Here is a 21998-nt window from a genome sequence, read left to right on the forward strand (position 1 = left end):
GTGAGGTTAATGACTTTGCACAGTTTTGCCTCTTTTAAATCCAATTCACTTGCAAGTCAAGACATCACCCTCCTGATGCCATCGGTCTTTTTCAAGAACAGAGGATGAACAATAATATGGGCATTCGTCTCTGAAAGAATCACTCACCTCTAGCCTTTTCTGAAGATTTACCAGCTGTGAGTACAAAGCCCTTGTCTGGGTTGAATTATATCTACAAGTGAACAGGGTACACTTCCATCACACCATGCCCGCAACTAAATTTTCCAGAGTCAGAGGGACACAGGTGTTTCCTCTCTTACCCCCCAAAGAAATGCAGTGGGTAAGCTATCCTAGTTGTTTTCTAGGGTACACAACCTCTGGCATCAATAATTCTGTCACCTGGCACTCTCTGTCTTCTATGTTCTATACTATGTTCAGCACCATTGAAAAAGGAATTCATCGATAAGTCATTAGGCAGGAAGCAGTATAGGCCTAGAACATGGTTGAATAATCTAGCTCTCCAACGGATCCTCCAAGAATCACCTTTCTACTTTCTCCTTAGAACTTGGAGTACTTTTTATTATGTTTTGCTATTGACAATTTTTCCAACTCTCTAGTTATCCTTCTATACATGGTCTTCTTTGTTTTCCACCTTTCTCTTCTTCCTTTCCTTTACACAGTTTTATTTGGTGAAATGTTAGGGAGTTCCAAATGACAAAGCTCTCTAATAAATAAGGGTTACCTGTCTAGCTTTGGGAAGCCTATGGTTGCCCCAGGGTGAACAGATTTTCTGGAAGGGAAAAATGAGTTTTTCATATGAAAGGTAAATTAACTCAGAATATTAGGTATACATTCATTCATGTATCCAACAAGAATTAACTGAATGCCAACCTTCTGGAAGGTCTGACCTTCTGTATAATTATTCCAAAAGAATGAAAGGAATTACAAAGGGAATCAGTTTCAAGGTTTTACAATTCTATCTCATTTTGTGACCTGCTATATTACATAGTTTGGGGACTCAGTCCATAAAAATCTCTTTCTCCTTTATTTCCTTCTCTTGCCCTGCATCATTGATAATGGTGATAGTGAAGCAAAATACAGAGCCTAGACAGAGAGCAATGAAAATAACTGAAAAGACACGAGGCAAGAGCAAGGCAGGGGAGGTGTAGGGAGGGTGGATAAAAAGGAGCTCATGGCAACCTAAGAGTAGCTGCCAATGTAATCCTCTTGTTGTTGGAACCAAGCTGGGGTTTTATTTCTGTTTCCTGGCCAAGAGCTCACACATACATATAGCTAGCCTAATAGTGTTTCCTACAAACTTGTTCAAAGTCATTGTTGCTCTGAGATTATAGGATCATGGGATCATGAACTAAAGCTGGAAATGACTCTAAAAGTCATGTCATCCAACCATATCATTTGAAAAAAGAGAGGTCTAAAGATATGTAGGGGCTTGTTCAAGTTCACTCACCTAGTAAGTAGCAGGGCCAGAATTGAAAGCTAGGTCTTCTAACTCCAGATTTACTGTTTTTCTATGCTACTCGTAAAAATTTGGCTATTGTGGAAAAAAAACAAACAAACAAACAAAGAAGAAATTGCAATAAAGATGTATTTTATCATTATAATTAATTAATCCTATATTAATTTAATTTCTATTTCATTAGACTAGAAAGCTAGGATGATTTTTTTCCTTTCTTTGTAACTTCAGAGCTTAGCATAGATCCTGGCACATAATAAGTGCTTAATAAATGTTTATTGACCTTCTGACCTAAAAAATAAAACTCACTGTAGGGGGAGATGAGCTATGGGAAGGGAAGATCAAACGAGATAATGAATGTAAAGTGCTTTCAAAACCTTAAAGCATTATGTGTGTCACCTATTATTATCTTGCTCTTGTCTTTTTTAACCTAGTCCATCCCACACACAGCTGTCAGTGATTTTTATTGAATATAAATGTAACTACGTCACTCTCCTATTCAGTAAACTCCAGTGGCTCTCTAAATAGGCAAAACATAAAATACTCTGATTAGCCTTGAAAATCTTTCACAAAACAGTTCCTCTCCTGTACTTCAGCCAAACTAGCCTTCTCTCTTTTCTTTACCCATGACACCCCATCTCCTGTCTTCCAACCTTCCCACTGATATTCCCTCCCACCCTTCCAGACTTTAGATTCCCTCTTAGCCTGGTTCACCTCAGAGAACCCCTCTCATTCTCCAAGCCCCACTTTAAATCCCATCTTTTGCATGAAGCCTTTCCTCATCCCCTCAATTGCTAAGGTTCTCCTTCCATCACTGGCTTATAATTTTTATATTTTTTCTTTATATTTATGGTGTATAAATTTATACAAGGTGGTAAAAAGTTCTAGTCCTCTAAGCCTTACTAGTTTCAAACTACACTGAACCCTTTAGTACACCCTATATTTGGTGCACCCTACACTCATTTATCTTAGAACATAGTAAACTGCAGTGCAGGGATTGTCTCATCTTCCTATTTGTATACCCAGCACCTAGAACAATGCCTGCCACCAGTATACTCTTAATTAATGCTTTTGGATTGCTTGATGGACAGTAACAGTTCTGGGACAAGTGGATATCCACTTAAATGTTATCATTATTAATACTTTAAGTTTAATTTTCTCTGCGCTATTGCACAAATGGATGAAATGACAAGTACTGAAATGGGAGCACATCTTTTGTAGGATCACTGAGAAGCATCTTCAGAATTCACACAGGAGACATGATGGGGATGATGCAGACCTCATCCTCTTTCCGAGGGGTTTTGATTGTCTATATTTGAAAGCTTTTCTATCCACATAGCTTGTATCTGATGTGATGACATCTATAACAAACTTTGTCCTTAAATTTTTATTTCCCAGTGCTATGTTGGGTGATTGTGCACAGTACTTTTACCTGTGACAATTCATCGTGTTCAGGACACCTTATTGGTGAATTGCCAAGCCGATTTTGAGCTATTTATGTTGTAGCTGCTATTGGAACAATTGATATGTGACTGGCTAGTATGATGTCATCCAGCTGCAGTGACACAGTTTGCATATATTGATAACAAATTCTTCTGAAGAATTTTATGTGAAGTTAACCTTTCCTTTAGTCTGCAAGATGAGTTGCATGACCTATTTCACTGTTCTTAAAGTTAGATAGCTGCATCTCTGTATCAATACAGTGCTTGCTTCTTTCTCTTTTTAAATGCCGTGTTCAGAATGAATTCCCATTGATTGGTAGAGACTGCTTTAAGGGAAAAGATAAAAACTACAAATACAGCCTTTGCAGGGACAGGTGGTTAGTAGCAGAAAATATTTTCCTGCATTGGGGCAGAATGAATTCTGCTTTCCTTCATCCAGCAATATGTCTCTGCAGAGGCTGACAGACAGGTCTGACAATGGAACAAAACTTAATTTTCTCCCTTTACAGCCACAATGCTGTCAGTCCGATCCCCTTTCGGAATACTCTGCTGCACTCCGAATGTCACTTTGAGCTCCTGACAGAGGCAGGGACACAATGGTCTAGAGACTGCTAGAGGACTGAATTCTGCAGTTGGGTCCCTCCCCAACCCTGTTGGGAAGCCAGTCTGTTTATCACTGCCTACAAGGCAACAAAGAGAATCACAGAAGTGTCCTTTACCAAGACTAGAATATAATGGAGGAAAATGCCGTTGTGACTGGTGATCTGGAGAACTAAATTACAAAGCATAATTTCTATGCAGTTATTTAAAGTCATCAACAGTAAAGGAAGGTGAGATTTCTGGATTCAATTTGGCTGAAATTGGCTTTCTCCTAAGACTAATTTGTAAAGGTGCTTCTGTTTACAATCTAAACAATGCTCTGACCTTCTTTAAGGAAAGGATGACTATCTAGTTTTTTCCCTCAGTCTCGGAGTATATTAAAAGCTTTAATTTTTTAAAATGCTTATGGTATGGTAGACGTTTCAGGATGTTGAGTCAGTTTGATTGATTATTGACTGATTGAGCTTTCTAAAGGCTTAGACAATCAGCTTCTTTCAATATAATTCTAGACAATGGGGTTAAGAGTTGTTATATTTTAGGAAAATTCAATTGAGCAAAACACTTTAATTGCTACTACTGTTATCTCAGAGGAATAGCCTATGCCCCTCAAGAAAAAAAAAAAACAGCTCTAAGTGAGAATGACAAATAAAAAACACTAAAAGGCAACTGAACTCAGTTAATTGCAATCTTGGTCTTGAAGAAGAAATAATAAAATAAAATAATAAAACTCAGTTTCCTCTTCTCACCAGAGAGGTTTTAGACTATGGGTGCAAAATATTGCACATTCTATTTATCTGGTGGTTGTGCTCATTTGTTTTTCCTTGTAATCAGGGAGGGCATATATCTGAAAATAACAATAGGAATAAGAATAGCTAACACTTACACAATACTTTAAGTTTTGCAAAGGACTTTAAATATGTTGTCACATTGTATCCTCCCAATAGTCATATGCAGTAAGAATTATTATTATCTTTATTTTACTGATGAAGAAACTGAGGAATACAGAAGCTAAGTGATTTGCCCAAGGTGCACAGCTAAGTAGCGAGGCAGTATTTGCACTCAGATCTTCTTGATTCCAAGTGCAGCATGACAGACATTGTAAATGTACAAAACATATTTGTAGGTATGTGTATATTCATGTGTGTGTATATATACATATATGTGGGAGTTGCATAGTGTGTGTGTGTGTGTATGTAGATATAGATGTAGATTATTTAAGTGGAATGTTTATATTAAGTTTTGGACAGTTTGGAAAACATTCAGAAAAATTTCAAATCCTCTCCTTAAGAAGTGTTGTTCCTTTGTTAGCAGATAATTTGAAGAAAAGGGATCACCAATGGAAAGAGTGTAGGTTTTGGAGTCAGAGATCTGAATTCAAATCCTGAACCTGCCCTTTACTACCTGTATGACCTTGAAGAAGTAAATTAACCCACTTGACTCTTATTTACTTATAAAATGAGGGAGATGGATTAAACACCCTCCTTATCATATAGTACAAACCTTTTATCTTGTAGAGGAGGAAACTAGAACCTTCAAAAGGTGAAGTTACTTTCCCAAGGACACAAAAGTTGTCAGCACCCCACAAACAAAACTAGAACTCCAGCCACCTGTTCTTCTGTTCTAAAGGATTATTTTTAGTAATAATCATGTAATAATTACCAGGTATGTTGGAAATGGAAATGTTAAATTAGCATAATAATTATATTAATTATCATCATTGTGAGAAAAATTATGTTATTTATCTTGGGGAAATAGAGAGGTAGGTTTGAAGTCAGAAAGCCCTGGGTTCAACTCCTGTATTGGCCACACACATTCATGCCATGTGACCAAGAGCAAGTCTCTGAGCCTTCCTTACATGAGGCAACTAGCTGAACTCCCACCTATGAAAAGTTGCTGATCTCTATCAGGAAAGAGAGTTTCTACACTTTGAGTTCCTTGTGTTAATGACATTATGGGTCCCAAATGAAAAACAAGGAGAAGCTAGTGGCACAGTGGATGTTGCTCAGTCGTTTTCACTTGTATCCAACAATGTGACCCCATTTGGGGGTGTTCTTGGCACAGATACTGGAGTGGTTTGCGATTTTCTTCTTCAGCTCATCTTACAGATGAGGAAACAGAGGCAAACCGGATTAAGTGACTTGCCCAGGGTCATGCAGATAATAAGTATCTGAAGCTGAATTTGAACTCAGGAAAATGAGTCTTCCTAACTCTAGGTCTGGCACTCTATCTACTGCATCACCATAGTAGATCTTATAAATATATACTTACTGACTAGGAGTTAGGAGACCTGGGCCACAGAACTAGTAAGTATCTAAAGCTGGATTTGAACTCAGGAAAATGAGTCTTCCTGACTCCAGGCCCCATGCTCTATCTACTCATGCCAGCTAATTGGTCTTGGCATGGTGGAAAAAAGTACTGGATTTAGAGTCTGAAAGTCATGAGTGTGAATCATATCTCAGACAGTTCCGAGCTGTGTGCCCTTGAGCAATTCAAAACCTCTCTTAGTATCAGTTTCCTCATCTCAAGGAAAAATATCCCCATAAAATGGCAGTAGTAATAGTACCTACCACCAGGTTGTGAAGATCAAATGAGATAACATATGTAAAACTCTTCACAAACCCTAAAACATGCACATACACAAATACATGTGTGTATGTATAAAATATAGTATATATTTATATTAACTATCTAGTATACATTTGTATTATATTTATATATAGTATATACATGGTATAGTATATATAGCATATATTTATATTATATTTATAAATATAGTATATATTTATATTAGCTATTATTATTTCATGCATGAAAACTTGGGCTTTAGGGTTTTGTATTAAAATTTATGAAAGTAAAAAATATAAATTTAATAAGATGTTTGAATTTTAAATGCAAAACTAGTTTAAATGCAAAGAAAAAAATAAAGCATGACTAGGAACAGGTGGTTTGGGAAGTTCAAATAATGTGCAAGTAATATAAAAGTTTGCTTTTGGAAAAGTAAAATGTTATGATTTCTGTCCTTGATGTATCTTGACTGTAAAGTTTCTAAGGAAGGGTTTGCTATGACATTCTATTTTTTTGAAGACAGTTATTTAAAAGAAAAAAATCATAGTGCACAAGATTATCTCTGGTGCCTGCGGAAAATGACAGGAAATGACTTTAAAATGGCTAAGGAAAGTATTTGTGATTTATTAGTCCAGTGAAACGGAAGAGAAGGCGCCCACTTAACAAAGCCGTCAGAGTTGACCTTAACCAAGAAGACTATGATATGGAAACCCATTGACCAAATTCATCCCAATTATAGTTACATGATTATGAACAAGTAAGTGTATGAGTCTGCAACTTTGGAATGACTGTAATTTCCATATATAAAATCATCCTCACTCCCTAACAACCGCATTGAGGATAAGAAAAGGGACAAAAGAGCTCTATTTCTGAGTATCAAGATTAACTCCAACGAACTCTCCCTGACACCTTCCACAAGAGTAGGATCATAAGATTACAGGTCTAGAGTGGGAAGGGACCTTGAAGGCCACCTCATCCAGTCTCTTCATTTTACAGTTGAGGAATCAGACCCATGAAGGTTAAGTGACTTGCCCAGGAATTATCACTTATTGTAACTATTCTATGGTCACCATTGAATATTACAGCTGGAAGGGGAGTAAAATACCATGTAATACATTGTTTCCCAGACCAATTTAACCTTCAAACACTTTGGGGTTAAAATTTACTGGTAGACCCTTTAATGTCAGTCTGGCTTTCTGTGGGGATAAATATCTCTTGAGTAAAGGGGAAAGGGAAATTTTTAGAGCAAAATAAAAAGAAACAGTCTCTTTTCCAAACTCAAATTGACACCCATGGTAATTGTCTGATTCTTTTGCTAATACACAATTTTACACTTAATACTTTATGGGCGAAAATATCACGTGTGATCCCTGTTTACATCATGCACATCACAAGGCAGCTAGGTGGTTAGAGTGTTAGACCTAGAGTCAGGAAGACCTTAGTTCAAATTCAGCCTCCAACATTTACTAGCTGTGTGACTCTGGTTAAGTCACTTCACCTCTTTTGGCCTCAATTTTCTGAGCAACAAAATGGTGATAATAATAGCACCGATCTTGCAGGCCTGTGAGGATTAAAGAAGATAAAACTGCAAAGCTATTGTACAATGGAATAGGCTACATCAGAATGTAATGAGTTCCTCCCTAGTGAAGGTCTCTAAGCAATGACTTCTGGGGCGTTGTAGGAGAGAGTCTTTTTCGGATTATAGATGGTCAAGGTCAAGTCAACAAGCATTTATTAAACATCTACTGGTGCCAGGCACTTGACTAAGCAAATAGCCATGTACAAACAAGACCTATAGAGGATAAAATGGAGATAATCTTAGAGGGAAGGCACTAAGATTAAAAAAGGAGGTGAGGGAGCATAGCACCTAAGAAATACTTTTCACAGAAGGTTGGACTTTAGCTGAGATTTGGAGGAAGCCAGGGAGAAGAGATGAGGAAGGAGAGAATTTTAGGCATAGGAGACAGTCAATGAAAATGCCTAGAGTCAGAGGAACATCAAGGAAGCAGACATCACTGCAACACAGAATACATGCAATAACGTAAGAAGGTTGGAAAGGTAGTTTCTGAATTCACTTCCAACTGAGGTCCCCAAGAGGGTATCATGGACTACATTTCAGGAAACCCTGATAGAGTCCAACTCCTATATTATATAGAGAATTTACGTGACCTATGACAAGGAACAGCTCACAGAGACAAGCCCGCCAAATAGCCCACCACTCACTTCATGACTCACAGTTTGGGCAAAGGAGCCTGCTAGCCTGTCAGAAACAATGAGGGAAAATATGTATTCCCTGTAGGCAAAACAAGAGAACAGGAAGAAGGGAGAATTCACTTTGCAGAGTTTGGAATTTCTTTGGGTATAAAACAAAACCTAAACATTTTGTTTCCTTTGGAACAACAAACAGGTTTATTTCTTCTTAAGGCAGCATTATCTCTGATAAGAATAAAGTTGTTTATATGTCTAATGTTAAAAAAAAAAAAAAAACAAACCAGACTGCCAGGACAATTAACAAAGCATAGGGACATGAGACTTCCTTTCTTCTACCCTGGGCCTCCACCCTTCTTGTTTCCCTAGAGAACATGGATACTAATCAGAGAGAGGGGAGGGAGTAGGTCCCAGGGTCACTCTCTTTCCAGCTGTTCTCTGGGTGGAGCCTCTATGCTTTGCTAAAGCGGACCTAAAAATTTTCCCCTTGGATCCTGGCTGTTTCCCGAAAACCTTTGGAAACAGCAAGAACAAGGGAATCTCATCATATCACGTGTTCTTGCAGGCAGAGATCCTAAATGGAACTTCAGTCCTACACTGAAAGGCAGGAAGCCAGGAGTATTTTTCACTGAAGGCAGGAAGAAAATTTCTGCCTTTCTTTGATGCCCTTTGTTACTACTAACCTGAATAGAAGAGGCTGTGCTTGGAAGCCCAGTCAGATTTTTATGCCAAGCCCTACTGATCATCAGCTCCATCAAATACATGAGTCCACAGCGCTACTCGCTCTACGTTTCTTCCTTCTCTGCCTGTTGCAATGGACTAGTGATTATTGTCCAGAAGCTGTGTGGCACAGTGGATCAAGAGATGGAGTGAGGAAGACCTGTCTTTAAATCTGGCCTCAGACACTCACTAGCTGTGTGACCTTGAGCAAGTCACTTAACCCTGTTTGCCTCCATTCCTCATCTGTAAAAAAAAAAAAAAAAAAAAAAAAAAACTGGAGGAGGAAAAGGCAAAACACTCCAGTGTCTTTTCCCAAAAAACAAAAACAAATGGGGTCATAAAAAGTTGGACATGACTGAACAACAAGAGTAACTGTTGTCATTCATTACTGGATCAACGAACATTAAAATACAAACCTGATACATGAGTCTAGGAAGATAATGGACAAGAAAAGTCAGCTGAAGCATTGAAATTAATCCCCCTCTTCTAACTCTTCACAGATCCTCAATTCCTTGACTGGTGGTAGAAAAGCTACAGATCATTCCCTGCCCTAATGGAATATTGCTGATTAATTGTTAAAAAAAAAAAAAAGTGCCTTAGTTAAAAAGAAAATATCCTTAACCAGCTTCTAAGCAGCAATAGAGATATGGTGGGTTTGTTCTCTAATTTAAGTATCAGTAACGATAGGATCATAGATTTTAGCGCTGAAAGGACCTTCGAGGACATCTATTTCAACCTATTTCAACCTCCTCAACTTACAGACGAGAAACTAAAACCCAGAGTTGTCTGAGTGGGGACACTTGGTGGCCCAGTAGATAGAGCTCTGGATCTGGAGTCAGGAAGACCTGAGTTCAGATCTGGGCTTAGAAGTGATGTGACTGCACTAGTCACTTAACCCTCTCTTGCCTTAGTTTCCTCAGCTATAAAATTGTGATACTAATAGTACCCACCTCCCAGGGTTGTTGTCAGGACCAAATGAGATAGTATTTGTAAAGCACTTGGCACAATGCCTGGCACTTACTGGCACTTGATAAATGATTGTTTCCTTCCTTTCCTTCTTCCAAAGTAATTTGCCCAAGATCATGCTTATAGTAAGGAAGTGAATTGGGATTTGAATACAGATCCTCTGATTCAAAATCATTGTTCGTCCCAACATAGGGCTAAATGAAATAATTGAAACTGGTAAACTAGCAATTTGAAAAGCTGAGATTATCTTCCATGCAAATACTGATGCATGAATACAGGACTCTACATGAAGAAAGACTCTCTAAAAAGACAGAGACTGACTGGTGAGGAATTACAATGATGAACTTTAATTGTGAGTCAGGAGACTGCATTCTAGTTTCAGCTCTGCCTACCAACTAGTTGCATATCTCAGTCCCAATGTCGCAGATTGATATCAAGAATAAGGGTTATACACTCAGTATACTATGGTAGTGCTCGGGTATTATTCTAAAAACCACTAAATGTTAGACCTGAAAAATCTACACTCTTGTCAACTAGCCTAGTTCATATAAGCATAAAGGGAATGAATCTCCTCATTTGGTCTCTCTTAAGTAACTATCTGACTCCTCTTCAATAAAAGAGAACGATCATACCCTATACCTTTTTCTGCCTGCATTGGAATGGTTTTGATTTTCTTTTAATATGGTGAAAGTTCTCATAACTCTATTTGTATCTGACTGGCTAACTGATACATTGTCCTTTGTGGAGAGGTAGCAGGCTTCTTCAGAAGCAGTGTGGTTTAGTGGATAAAGGGCCAGCCTTGGCACAAAGAAAACCTAGCCTCTTGCTTCTGACATATACAAGGTAAATGACCATGAGCAAGCCATTTAGCCTCTTAGTACCCCCAAGCACCTAGGCAAATCTCCAGTGATATGTTATAGATAGTTGCCAATTGGCTTAGAGTTTCCACACTGGGAGTTCCTCACACTAATGAAATAACAGCTCCAGATTTAAGAAAAAAAATTAAGCTTTTTTCCACATTCCCAGACTATAGTGAGTATGATCTTTCAAATAACTGTCATAAAATCTTGATGCCTTAAATGTATGTGTGTTTCAACTCCCTGTTGACTCAATTTAAGGGGTTGGTCCATTTTTAATACAATATATGCCCTTTATCCTTCCTTTACTTTGAAAATATATAATCAATGGCATTTGACCTTCAACTAACCTTCAGCAAAGATGGCAGATCCATGTACTGGTACAGATATCAAGTACCAAGGAGTTGTGCCAAGGTAACTAGTCTTTTTATAATGTAAATATTTGATTCTTACCTTAATATTTTATATTATTTTACAAGTTAGGGTTGTGTTTATCAACTTTTCATTCATTCAAGAATTAGTATTTATATTCCTTAAAGGAGAGGTAGAGAAGACTTAATAATATGTGAAACTTAAATAACATTTTCATATGTGTAGGACAGATATTTTTATAATTGCTTTATAATTTGGTAAACTGAGGCACAGAGTTATTCAGAAAGTTTTTACACAGTTAGAGCCATACTAGAACATAAGACTCTTGAACCAACCCCATGCCCTTTCTGATAGACTACACCACCTAAAAGCTGAAGAAAATCTGAGTTAATAAGATGGAATTTTCTTACTGAGGAATAATTATTTTTTAAAAAAACAAAAATGCCTACAACTTACCCTTTACTTAATATGGCACTATATAAATATAGGATGACAGGTAGAAACCACAGGTCTTTTCATAAAGTTAGATTACATCTCACTCTAAATAATTCATTCTTCTTGAGCTACACAGCGACCAATTTCTAGCTTTCTTTATGAAGTATATTATGTTACCCACACCAGAGCTGTTTTCCTTTGTGGGATCATGAAAGCTTCCGAAGATTTCATCTGTGACACCTTCATCCTATACTTATACTCCATCCTATATGGCAGAATATCTTCACCAATAAAGAGCTTTCACTCCAACAGGCACCAAGGCTACACTCTCAATAGTTCCATTGTAATGAATTACTAGCGAACAGAGGATGGAAGATGCCAAAACACTGGATCAAATAGCTGAAAAAACACGTGAACGACAGGGAAGGGCATATATAATAATGTAATATCATTACCTCCTAAAAGACAACAGACTGACGTCTCTAACAACAAGAAATGGAAATTGTCCCAATGTGTTGTTGTTACTGTTGAGTTATTTCAGTTGTGCCCAACTCTTAGTGATCCCATTTGAAGTTTTCTTGGCAAAGATACAGGAGTGGTTTGCCGTTTTCTTCCCCAGCTCATTTTATAGATGAGAAAACTGAGGAAAACAGGTTGAAGTGGTTTTCCTAGGATCCTACAGGTAGTAAGTGTTTGAGGCCGATTTAACTCAGGAAGATGAGACTTTAGGCCCAGCACTGTTAAGCCCTCTTTCCCCTTTGTTAACCCAGATGTTGGTACTCTCTCAGTCTGGTGATGATGTATCTGTTACTCTGTTTAGACAGTTGGAGCCCTGTCTATTGTATATGGTACTGTACTTACTTCTTTATCTTTACTTTTGACTTATCCCAGTTATTGAATCATTTTGCTGTGCCCAAAGCCCAGACTGGAGCAGCCTCTCCCCATGTGCTAAGGGAGGACAAACTGCCCCAGAACCGGTGTGATAAGGCCTGAGATAGAAGCTGGGGACAGAGGCCCCTGGAGCCTGCTGTGCCTAGACCCAGGCAAAAGCAGGGAGAGCTTAGAATGGAGAACGCCCTTCCCCTGTGAGGTGAAACATAGAGTAGGAGTGGATAGCAGCCTGCATGTGAACCCAGGTAGGAGCTGGGAGCAGGAGGTCACTGGACCTTAAGAAGGAGGAACCCTGGAGCTCAGGACTCCAATCCCCAGTTGAGATGGAGGCTTTGCAGTAGAGCAGGAGCAGTAATTGTGCTTTCCTGCCCCAGCCCCCTGGGATGGGTTGGAACCTAAGGGGTGGAGCTGTCTATGGTGGGATGGGGGAAATGCTATGTCCCTCCAGGGACCCACCCTGTTGACTTTGTTGCCCAGCTGTCCCTCGGGACTTCAAAGCAGGGTCTGGAGCAGTGTTAGAACTTGGACTCTTTGGCTCATTAAAGCATGGGTGCATCTCAGAGAGCCAGATGGGAGCCTGCAACAGCAGTATGGGGAGAAGAACACACTCCCAAGAGACCTTTACCTGCACACTTCATTTTGAATTGAGGGAAATGCAACCTACTATGACCTAGGGGTGGAGTGTGTTATATCCTCTGCCACCCCGGGGATGTGCTGTGTTAGAGAAGACCCTGGCCGGGGATCCCCTGATTGTATAAATAAGTATAAGGTGGGGAGTATGCTGTGTTATGTTACATGCTTTTGTGTGTATTTAAAGTCATGTGGCCACCCTGCTAATAAGTTGTTATTTTGTTATGTTATATTATGAAAGTTTTAGTTTCTTGGATCAAGGTTTAGTTTTAAATAAATAGAGTGTTTCTTATATTACACAATCTGACCGTAAATATATTCACAGCAGCAGCCCTCAGGTGTGTTGTGTTAATTGGCGTTACAGTCTTACAAACTTTGCATCTTTGTACACTGTACAGAGTAGATGCTTTTAAAAAAAAAAAAACCCAGTTCTACTAGGGGGAAAAGCAAAAAGTACGTATGTCAGAATAGAAAGAAGCCTTATGTCCACCTCTCACTCATAACTATTCCTTGAAACACTTAGAAAGAGTAACAAACTGAGTAGTGACTGGAAAATCCTGGAAGAAAAAAAAAAACACCAAGTAGATTTTTTTCAGCTCAGGTCAATATACAGAGACAGATATTGGTCTTTGGATACTGAGGACAGAGTGTAGCCAAGAAGGTACACTGTAAGGTTTTCCAGTCTGAGGACTGAATGGAATCTGTAGGTGTTTACTAGGACAAGAAAACATTGTAGATCTAGAAATGTATAGGTAACTGGTATAGTAGCCAACTGGCATCTCCGTGATATTGGGTTCGTAGCTGGGTTTCAGATTCAGCTTAGAATGAGGAGGGGACCTACACCTCAGTGTAGCTAATCTATAGCTGCTTACTGGGGCAAGGAGCTGTCATGGGTCTAGGCCTACCCCAGATCTAAACTGTGGTTAGGAACTTGTAAAGCTCACACCTTGAGGGCAAGGATCAAACTTTGCCATAAGGTACAAGGAAAATGTACATATTCATAGGCTGAGTCACCCCAGTATCCTTTATAAGGATATTGCATTTAGTAATTACAGAAAGCATCAGCAGGGCTCTGGACAATACAAAATAATGCCAAACAAAACCTAGGCATTCCTTCCAAAAGTAAGTGCACAAAACCTGACCTGACACAAAGTTTTTATGAGAGAAGTAAAGCTAGAAGAGAATTAAAAACAACAACAACAAAAAAACCCAACAACTTCCCACAATAAAGAGCTTTTATGGAGACAGGGCACCCAAGACATGAACCCAGAAGAAAAGAGTAATTTCAAAATATAAGTAAGCAAAACCCCAAAGAAAAATACAGGGTCAACTAGAATCACTGAAAGAAGTGAAGCAAGAGTCTTTTTTTTTTTAAAGTTTTAACTTTATTTTACATATAAAATGAAAGAGTTAAAGGAGGGAATTAGAAAAGAAATGAAAGATTTAAAAAGAAGATTTGAAAGAATTACCAAATAAATAAAAGTATACAACCTTACTCAAGAAACGGATTCTTCGAAATTTAGAAAGACACGAACAGAAGTTAATGATCCTATGAGAAAATTAGAAATATTAAAATAAAATCAAACAACAACAAAAGAATAGAAAGTATAAGATATCCCATTATAACAACAACTAATCTGGAAAATATACCAAAAAGAAATAATATAAGAATCATTGTTCTCCAAAGTCATGATTGAATAAAAAGCCTGGAAATCATATTTCAATAAGTCGTGAAAAAACTACATGAATCTATCAGAACTGAAGGAGAAAATGAAAACAGAAAGAATCCACTGATCACCTCATGAAAGATATCAAAATGAAAAATCCCAGGAATGCCATAGCCAAAACCAAGACTTTCTTGGTTTCAAAGAAAAAATACTTCAAGTAGTCAAAATAAAAGAATTAAAGTACTAAGAAGCCACAGTCAGAATTGCACAAGTTTAGTAGCCATCACTTTAAAGAAGTAGAGAACATGGAATTTGATTTTCCAAAAAGCAAAAGGTATAGGCTTAAAATAAAAAATGATTTAACCAGCAAAACTGAGTATAATACTGAAAGGGAAAAATTACCTTTGATGAAATAGATGATTTCCTAGCATTCCTGATAAAAAAGAATAGAACTAATAGAAACTTTGAGAAACAAATATGGGAATTGAGAAGCCTATAAGGTAAACATGAGGCAGCAGTAAGAATGAATTAAGCAAGGAATAAGGTATTTATATTTGAAAGGAGGAAATTTTACAAATGTCATCTCAGAACCTTTATATCAGTGGGGGTCGTAGACAGAGTAAAATAAGACAGAGAGCATGGCAGCTGTATTGCTATACTTCTGTTATTTTTTATAAAAGTAAAGGGAAAGAAATGAATATATTACAAAAGAAAGGAGGAGGAAGAGTTGAGGAGTTTATCTCACATAACTGAGGTGCAAAAGCAGAAGACTATACAAAACAAGGAAAAAGCAATGACGAGAGTGGGTGTCATTTGGGTGGGTATCACTTCTAACTGAACTAGTCAAAGAAGGGTAGAAGACACGCACACACAAAGAGATCGGCATAAGAAAAAGGAGGCAACAGAGAGGGAGGGTGAAATTTAAAGAAAAGAGAGATTCAGGGAGGAAATAGTCGTAAGTATAAAAGAAAAAAAAACATTAGACCTCTGATAATTACTGAAAGGGAATAGGAAAGAGTATATGTATTTCTCAGTTGTGTCTAGTACCTTTACAAAAATGAACCATTTATTAATGTATAAAAACCTCACAAACACATGCAGAAAAGCTTAAGTATTAAGAATATATTTTCTTGAACCTAATAAAACAAAAAACTTTACTCAATAAGGGTCACTAAAACAGGCAAAATTAGTTGAAAATAAATCTTAAAGAATATTGTCAAAGAAAAAAAAATCATAGAAAAATAGACAACTTAATTAAGAAAATAGTATCAATGAGACAACATTCTAAAAGTTTTGACTGGAGATGGCCCAGTACAGTAAAAGAGGAAACTGCGGTTTTTTGCAGACAGATATAATTTACCCAGAGAACCTTAAAGTCAACTAAAAAACTAATTGAAATAATTAAAACTTTGGCAAATTGCAGGATATGAAATAAATTCACACAAATACTCAGTATTTCTTTATCTTACCAATAAAACTGAACAGGAAACATGAGAAATTGGATTTGAAATAAATATAAAATATATAAAGTATTTGGGAATTTACTATCAAAGCATGTGGAAACTATATGAATACATTTATAAAATAGTCTTTAAACAAATATATACCTAAATATTTGGAAAAATAGTAATGGATGATGGATAAAGCAAGACAAATAATAAAAATTATAAAGCTAGCTAACTCATTGACTTATTCATTGCCCTCCTAGTCAAGCTACCAAATAATTACTTCATAAAACTTGACTAAGTAATAGAAAAAATCCTTCTGAAGGAAAAGTCAATAATCTCAAAGGAAATAATGAAAAAATTGGAAAGGAAGGGGGCTATAATCATCAAACTGATTTGCTACTGGTCAAGAAACAAAGAAATCTATCAGTGGAACACATTAGATACATAACAAACAAAAGCAAGTAAGCACAGTAACCTAATGTTTATCAAGCCCAAAGACCTCAGTTACTGGGGTAAAAACTCTATCTGACAAAAACTGCTGTGAAAACTTGAAAGCAGTCAGGGAAAAAAAACTAGTTAAAACCCAATAATTTGCACTCCAAATGGATACATGATTTAGATATTAAACTATAGATAAATTATAACCAAATTAGAAGAGCAAGGAAGAAATTACCTTTCAGATTTATTGATAAGGGAAGATTTTATGACCAAATAAGAGATAGAGAAGATAAAATAAAATTCACAATTTTGATTATATAAAATTAAATTTTTTTTCCTACAAACCCAATGAAGCTAAAACAAGAAGGAAAGCAGGTGACTAAAATAAAAATCTTTTTATCAGACATATGAAAAATGTCTTCCTTCCAAGGTATATAAAGAACTGATTCAAATTTATAACAGTCATTTTCCCATAAACAAATGGTCAATGAAAAAGCAGTCTTCTAAGGAAGAAATCCAAGCTATCAATAATTATACAAAATGGTCCAAATAACTAATAATTTGAAGAAATGAAATTAAAACAATTCTGAGATTCTACCTCACATTCACCAAATTGGCAAAATCTGACCAAAAAAATGGAAAATTTAAAAATATTAGAGGGACTATAGAAAAACAGGCACATTTCATGCATTGTCCATAAAGCAATGGATTGGAAAAGGCATTCTGAAAAGTAATTTGGAGTATGCCTCAAAAGTTACTAAACTCTGCATATCTTTTGAACTATGATTCTTCTACTAAGTCTATATCCCAAAGAGAGAGAAGAATAAATAAAAGAACACATAAGCCAAAAATATTTATAGGAGCTTTTTTGTGGTGCACAAAACTGGGAAATAAAGGGTAGTTGGAGAATAGGTGAATAATTATGGCATATGAATGTAATGCAATTCTATTGTGCTATAAAAAATAAAAAATGGAGATAGCTTTAGGGGAATCTAGGAAGACTTTTAAGAGCTGATGCAGGGAAGAATATTCACATAATAAATAATAACTAATAAATATTTATTAAGCACCTATTATATGCTAGGCACCATGTTAAGTGCTGGAGATACAAAGAAAGTAAAAGATAGTCCTCGTTCTCAAGGACCTCACAATCTAATGGAGAGACAACCTGTAAACAACTATATACAAAGGAGGAATGTAGAGTGAAAAATGAAAATAATCAATAAAGGGTGAGTATTAGAATTAAAAGGGATCTGAAGAAGCTTCCTGTGGAAGGTGAGAATTTACTGGAATTTGAAGGAAGCCAGGAAAGCCAGAAGGCAGACACAAGGTGGGAGAAAATTTCAGGCAGAAAGAAAGCCAGGAAATATATCTTTTCAGAGAAACTGGAAGGAAATCAGTGTCACTGGGTCACAGATTATGTAGAGAGGAATATAATGTGAGAAGACTAGAAGGGTAGGATGGGACCAGTTTAGGCAGGACTTTGAATACCAGATTTTATATTTGATCCTAGAGATGACAGACAGGAAGTCATTATTAATGGGGGCTGGGTGAAATAGTAAGACTTTCCTTTTAGGAAGATCAATTTGCAATTAAATGGAAGGATGAATTTGAAGTGGGAAGAGAAGCTTGTGACCAGGAAACTTGCAGGCGATTTGTAATATCCCAGGAGTGAGATCTTAAGGGCCTGCACCAGGGTGGTTGCAGTGTCCAAGGAGAGAGGGGGGCTTATGCAAGAGATATTTTAAAGGTAAAATTGACAGCCTTTAGTAGCAAAATGCGTATGTCAAAGGAGAAAAACTTTGTAAAGAAAAATAACTTTGAAACACTTAAAACTCTCATCAGTGAAATAGCCAATCAGGATTTCAGAGGGCCAATGATGAAGCATCCTTCCCATTTCTTGACAGAGAGATGATAGACTCAGCATTCAGATTTTTTCTTTACATAGCCAGTGTGGGATTTTGTTTTTCTTGACTCTCCATATTTGTTACAAGGGTGTTACTGTTTTGTTTTCCCAAGGCAGCATTCTGGGGCCAGAAAGGGAGGGGGCTTGTCTGGAAGAGTAGGATACCACAGGAGGAGGTATAAGGAAAATGAAATTAGAATTTTGTTCATTAAAAAAAAAATTAATTTAAAAAATTGTTCTACAGGAGGAGCCAAGATGGCGGAGTAGAAAGACACATATATGCTAGCTCCAAACCCACAGCCCATAAATTACCTGTAAAGAAGAACTTCCAACAAGTTCTGGAGCAGCAGAAGCCACAGAACAACAGAGCAGAGGAGATTTCTGTTCCAGAGAGCCCTGAAAAACTGACCCGAAGGGTCCGTCGCGCACCGGACCAGAAGCAGAGCCCAGCCCTGCCTTGGCCGCATGGCACCAAGAGGAGCAGATCCCAGCAGACTTCAGGGACAGAATGTCTGGCAGCTGGGCAGGTCCCTCCACCCACAGGTGACAAAGGTCAGTGAGAGAGTCTTTTTGGGTGGCCGAGAAGGGAGTGGGGTGTCCCCGTGGCTCGGCCCCCTTGGGAGGCAGCAGTGGGGGCAGCAGCAGACAAGGGCTCCCAAAGCAGGCAGGAGCTCAGATCCATTGTTGAAGGTCTCCACATAAACCCCCTGAAGGAACTGAGCCCCATGAGGCGGCCCTGCCCCAACCTGAGCACCTGAACTTAATCTCACACTGAATAGCAGCCCTGCCCCCACCCAAAGCCCTGAGGCTGGGAAGCAGCATTTGAATTTCAGACCCCAAGCTCTGGCTGGGCAGATCTGGAGGCCAGGTGGGTGTGAAAAGGAAGCTCAGAAGTCAAGTCACTGGCTGGGAAAATGCCCAGAAAAGGGAAAAAAAAATAAGACCATAGAAGGTTACTTTCTTGGTGAATTGATGTCTCCTCCCTTCCTTTCTGATGAGGAAGAACAATGCTTACCATCAAGGAAAGACACAGAAATCAAGGTTTCTGTATGCCAAACATCCAAAAGAAATATTCCATGGGCACAGGCCATGGAAGAGCTCAAAAAGGATTTTGAAAATCAAGTTAGAGAGGTGGAGGAAAAACTGGAAAGAGAAATGAGAGAGATGAAAGAAAAGCATGAAAAGCAAGTCAACACCTTACTAAAGGAGACCCAAAAAAATGCTGAAGAAAATAACACCTTGAAAAGTAGGCTAACTCAATTGGCAAAAGAGGTTCAAAAAGACAATGAGGAGAAGAATGCTTTCAAAAGCAGAATTCTCCAAATGAAAAAGGAGGTTCAAAAGCTCACTGAAGAAAATAGTTCTTTCAAAATTAGAATGGAACAGATGGAGGCTAATGACTTTATGAGAAACCAAGAAATCACAAAACAAAACCAAAAGAATGAAAAAATGGAAAATAATGTGAAATATCTCATTAGAAAAACAACTGACCTGCAAAATAGGCCCAGGAGAGACAATTTAAAAATTATGGCACTACCTGAAAGCCATGATCAAAAAAAGAGCCTAGACATCATCTTTCATGAAATTATCAAGGAAAACTGCCCTGATATTCTAGAACCAGAGGGTAATATAAATATTGAAAGAATCCACCAATCACCTCCTGAAAGAGACCCTAAAAGAGAAACTTTTAGGAATATTGTGGCCAAATTTCAGAGTTCCCAGGTCAAGGAGAAAATATTGCAAGCAGCTAGAAAGAAACAATTCAAGTATTGTGGAAATACAATCAGGATAACACAAGATCTAGCAGCTTCTACGTTAAGGGATAGAAGGGCATGGAATATGACATTCCAGAAGTCAAAGGAACTAGGACTAAAACCAAGAATCACCTACCCAGCAAAACTGAGTATAATACTTCAGGAGAAAAAATGGTCTTTCAATGAAATCAAGGACTTTCAAGCATTCTTTTTTTTTTTTTTTATTAAACTTTTAATTTTGGGTTACAAATTTTCTCCCCTTTTTTCCCCCTCCCGCCCCCAGACCCAAGTTTTCTAATTGCCCCTGTGACCTATCTGCTCTCTCCTCTATCCTCCCTCCCTGGCCTTGTCTCCGTCTTCTCTTTTGTCCTGTAGGGCCGGATAGCTTTCTTGACCCCTTAACCTGTGTTTCTTGTTACCCAGTGGTAAGAACATTACATTTGGTCCTAACACTTTGAGTTCCAACTTCTTTAGCTCCCTCCCTCTCTACCCCTTCCCCTTGGAATACAGGCAATTGAATATAGGCCATATCTGTTTAGTTTTGCAAATGATTTCCATACTAGTTGTGTTGTATAAGACTAACTATATTTCCCTCCATCCTGTCCTGTCCCCCATTACTTCTATTTTCTTATGGTCCTTTCCCTCCCCGTGAGTGTCGACCTCGTATTGCATTCTCCTCCCCATGCCCTCCCCTCTATCCTCCCCCCCTTCCTGCTACTTTCAAGCATTCTTGATGAAAAGACCAGAGCTGAAAAGAAAATTTGACTTTCAAACACAAGAATGAAGAGAATCATGAAAAGGTGAACAGCAAAGAGAAGTTATAAGGGACTTACTAAAGTTGAACTGTTTACATTCCTACATGGAAAGACAATATTTGTAACTCTTGAAATTTTTCAGTATCTGGGTAGTGGGTGGGATTACACACACACACACACACACAGCACAGAGTGAATTGAATAGGATGGGATCATATCTTTAAAAAATGAAATTAAGCGGTGAGAGAGAAATATATTGGGAGGAGAAAGGGAGAAATGGAATGGGGCAAATTATCTCTCATAAAACAGGCAAGCATAAGACATTTTAGTGGAGGGAAAAAGAGGGGAGGTGAGAGAAAAACATGAAGTTTACTGTCATCACATTCCACTAAAGGAAGGAATAAAATGCACACTCATTTTGGTATGAAAACCTATCTTACAATACAGGAAAGTGGGGGATAAGGGGTTAAGCAGGGCAGGGGGGATGATGGAAGGGAGGGCAATGGGAGGAGGGAGGAATTTGAAGTCAACACTTGGGGAGGGACAGAATCCAAAGAGAGAATAGAAGCAATGGGGGGCAGGATAGGATGGAGGGAAATGTAGTTAGTCTCACATAACACAACTATTATGGAAGTCATTTGCAAAACTACAGATATGGCCTATATTGAATTGCTTGCCTTCCAAAGGGAATGGGTGGGGATGGAGGGATGAAGAGAAGTTGGAACTCAAAGTTTTAGGAACAACTGTTGAGTATTGTTCTTGCATACAACTAGGAAATAAGAAATACAGGCAATGGGGTATAGAAAGTTACCTGGCCCTGCAGGACAAAAGAGAAGATGGGGACAAGGGAAGGGAGGGATGATAGAAGAGAGGGCAGATTGGTGATAGGGG

General features: G+C 37.9%; 1 protein-coding gene across 1 annotated transcript; it reads left to right on the forward strand.

Annotated features, from left to right (window-relative positions):
* The first annotated feature begins 3604 nt into the window (after positions 1-3604).
* On the forward strand, positions 3605-21559 carry LOC140509098 (uncharacterized). The gene is made up of 2 exons (XM_072616975.1): positions 3605-3725; positions 18843-21559. Exon 2 carries the CDS (start codon positions 19571-19573, stop codon positions 20648-20650), a length of 1080 nt encoding a protein of 359 aa, XP_072473076.1. The 5' UTR covers positions 3605-3725; positions 18843-19570; the 3' UTR covers positions 20651-21559.
* The last annotated feature ends 439 nt before the right edge of the window (positions 21560-21998 follow it).

Source organism: Notamacropus eugenii, chromosome 5 (genome assembly GCF_028372415.1).
Source record: "Notamacropus eugenii isolate mMacEug1 chromosome 5, mMacEug1.pri_v2, whole genome shotgun sequence".
In the NCBI taxonomy this organism is placed as follows: Eukaryota; Metazoa; Chordata; class Mammalia; order Diprotodontia; family Macropodidae; genus Notamacropus; species Notamacropus eugenii.

What these genes read in the sequence shown, in the direction of transcription:
- LOC140509098 (XM_072616975.1), top strand. Translation starts at nt 19,571, where the DNA reads ATGTCTCCTCCCTTCCTTTCTGATGAGGAAGAACAATGCTTACCATCA.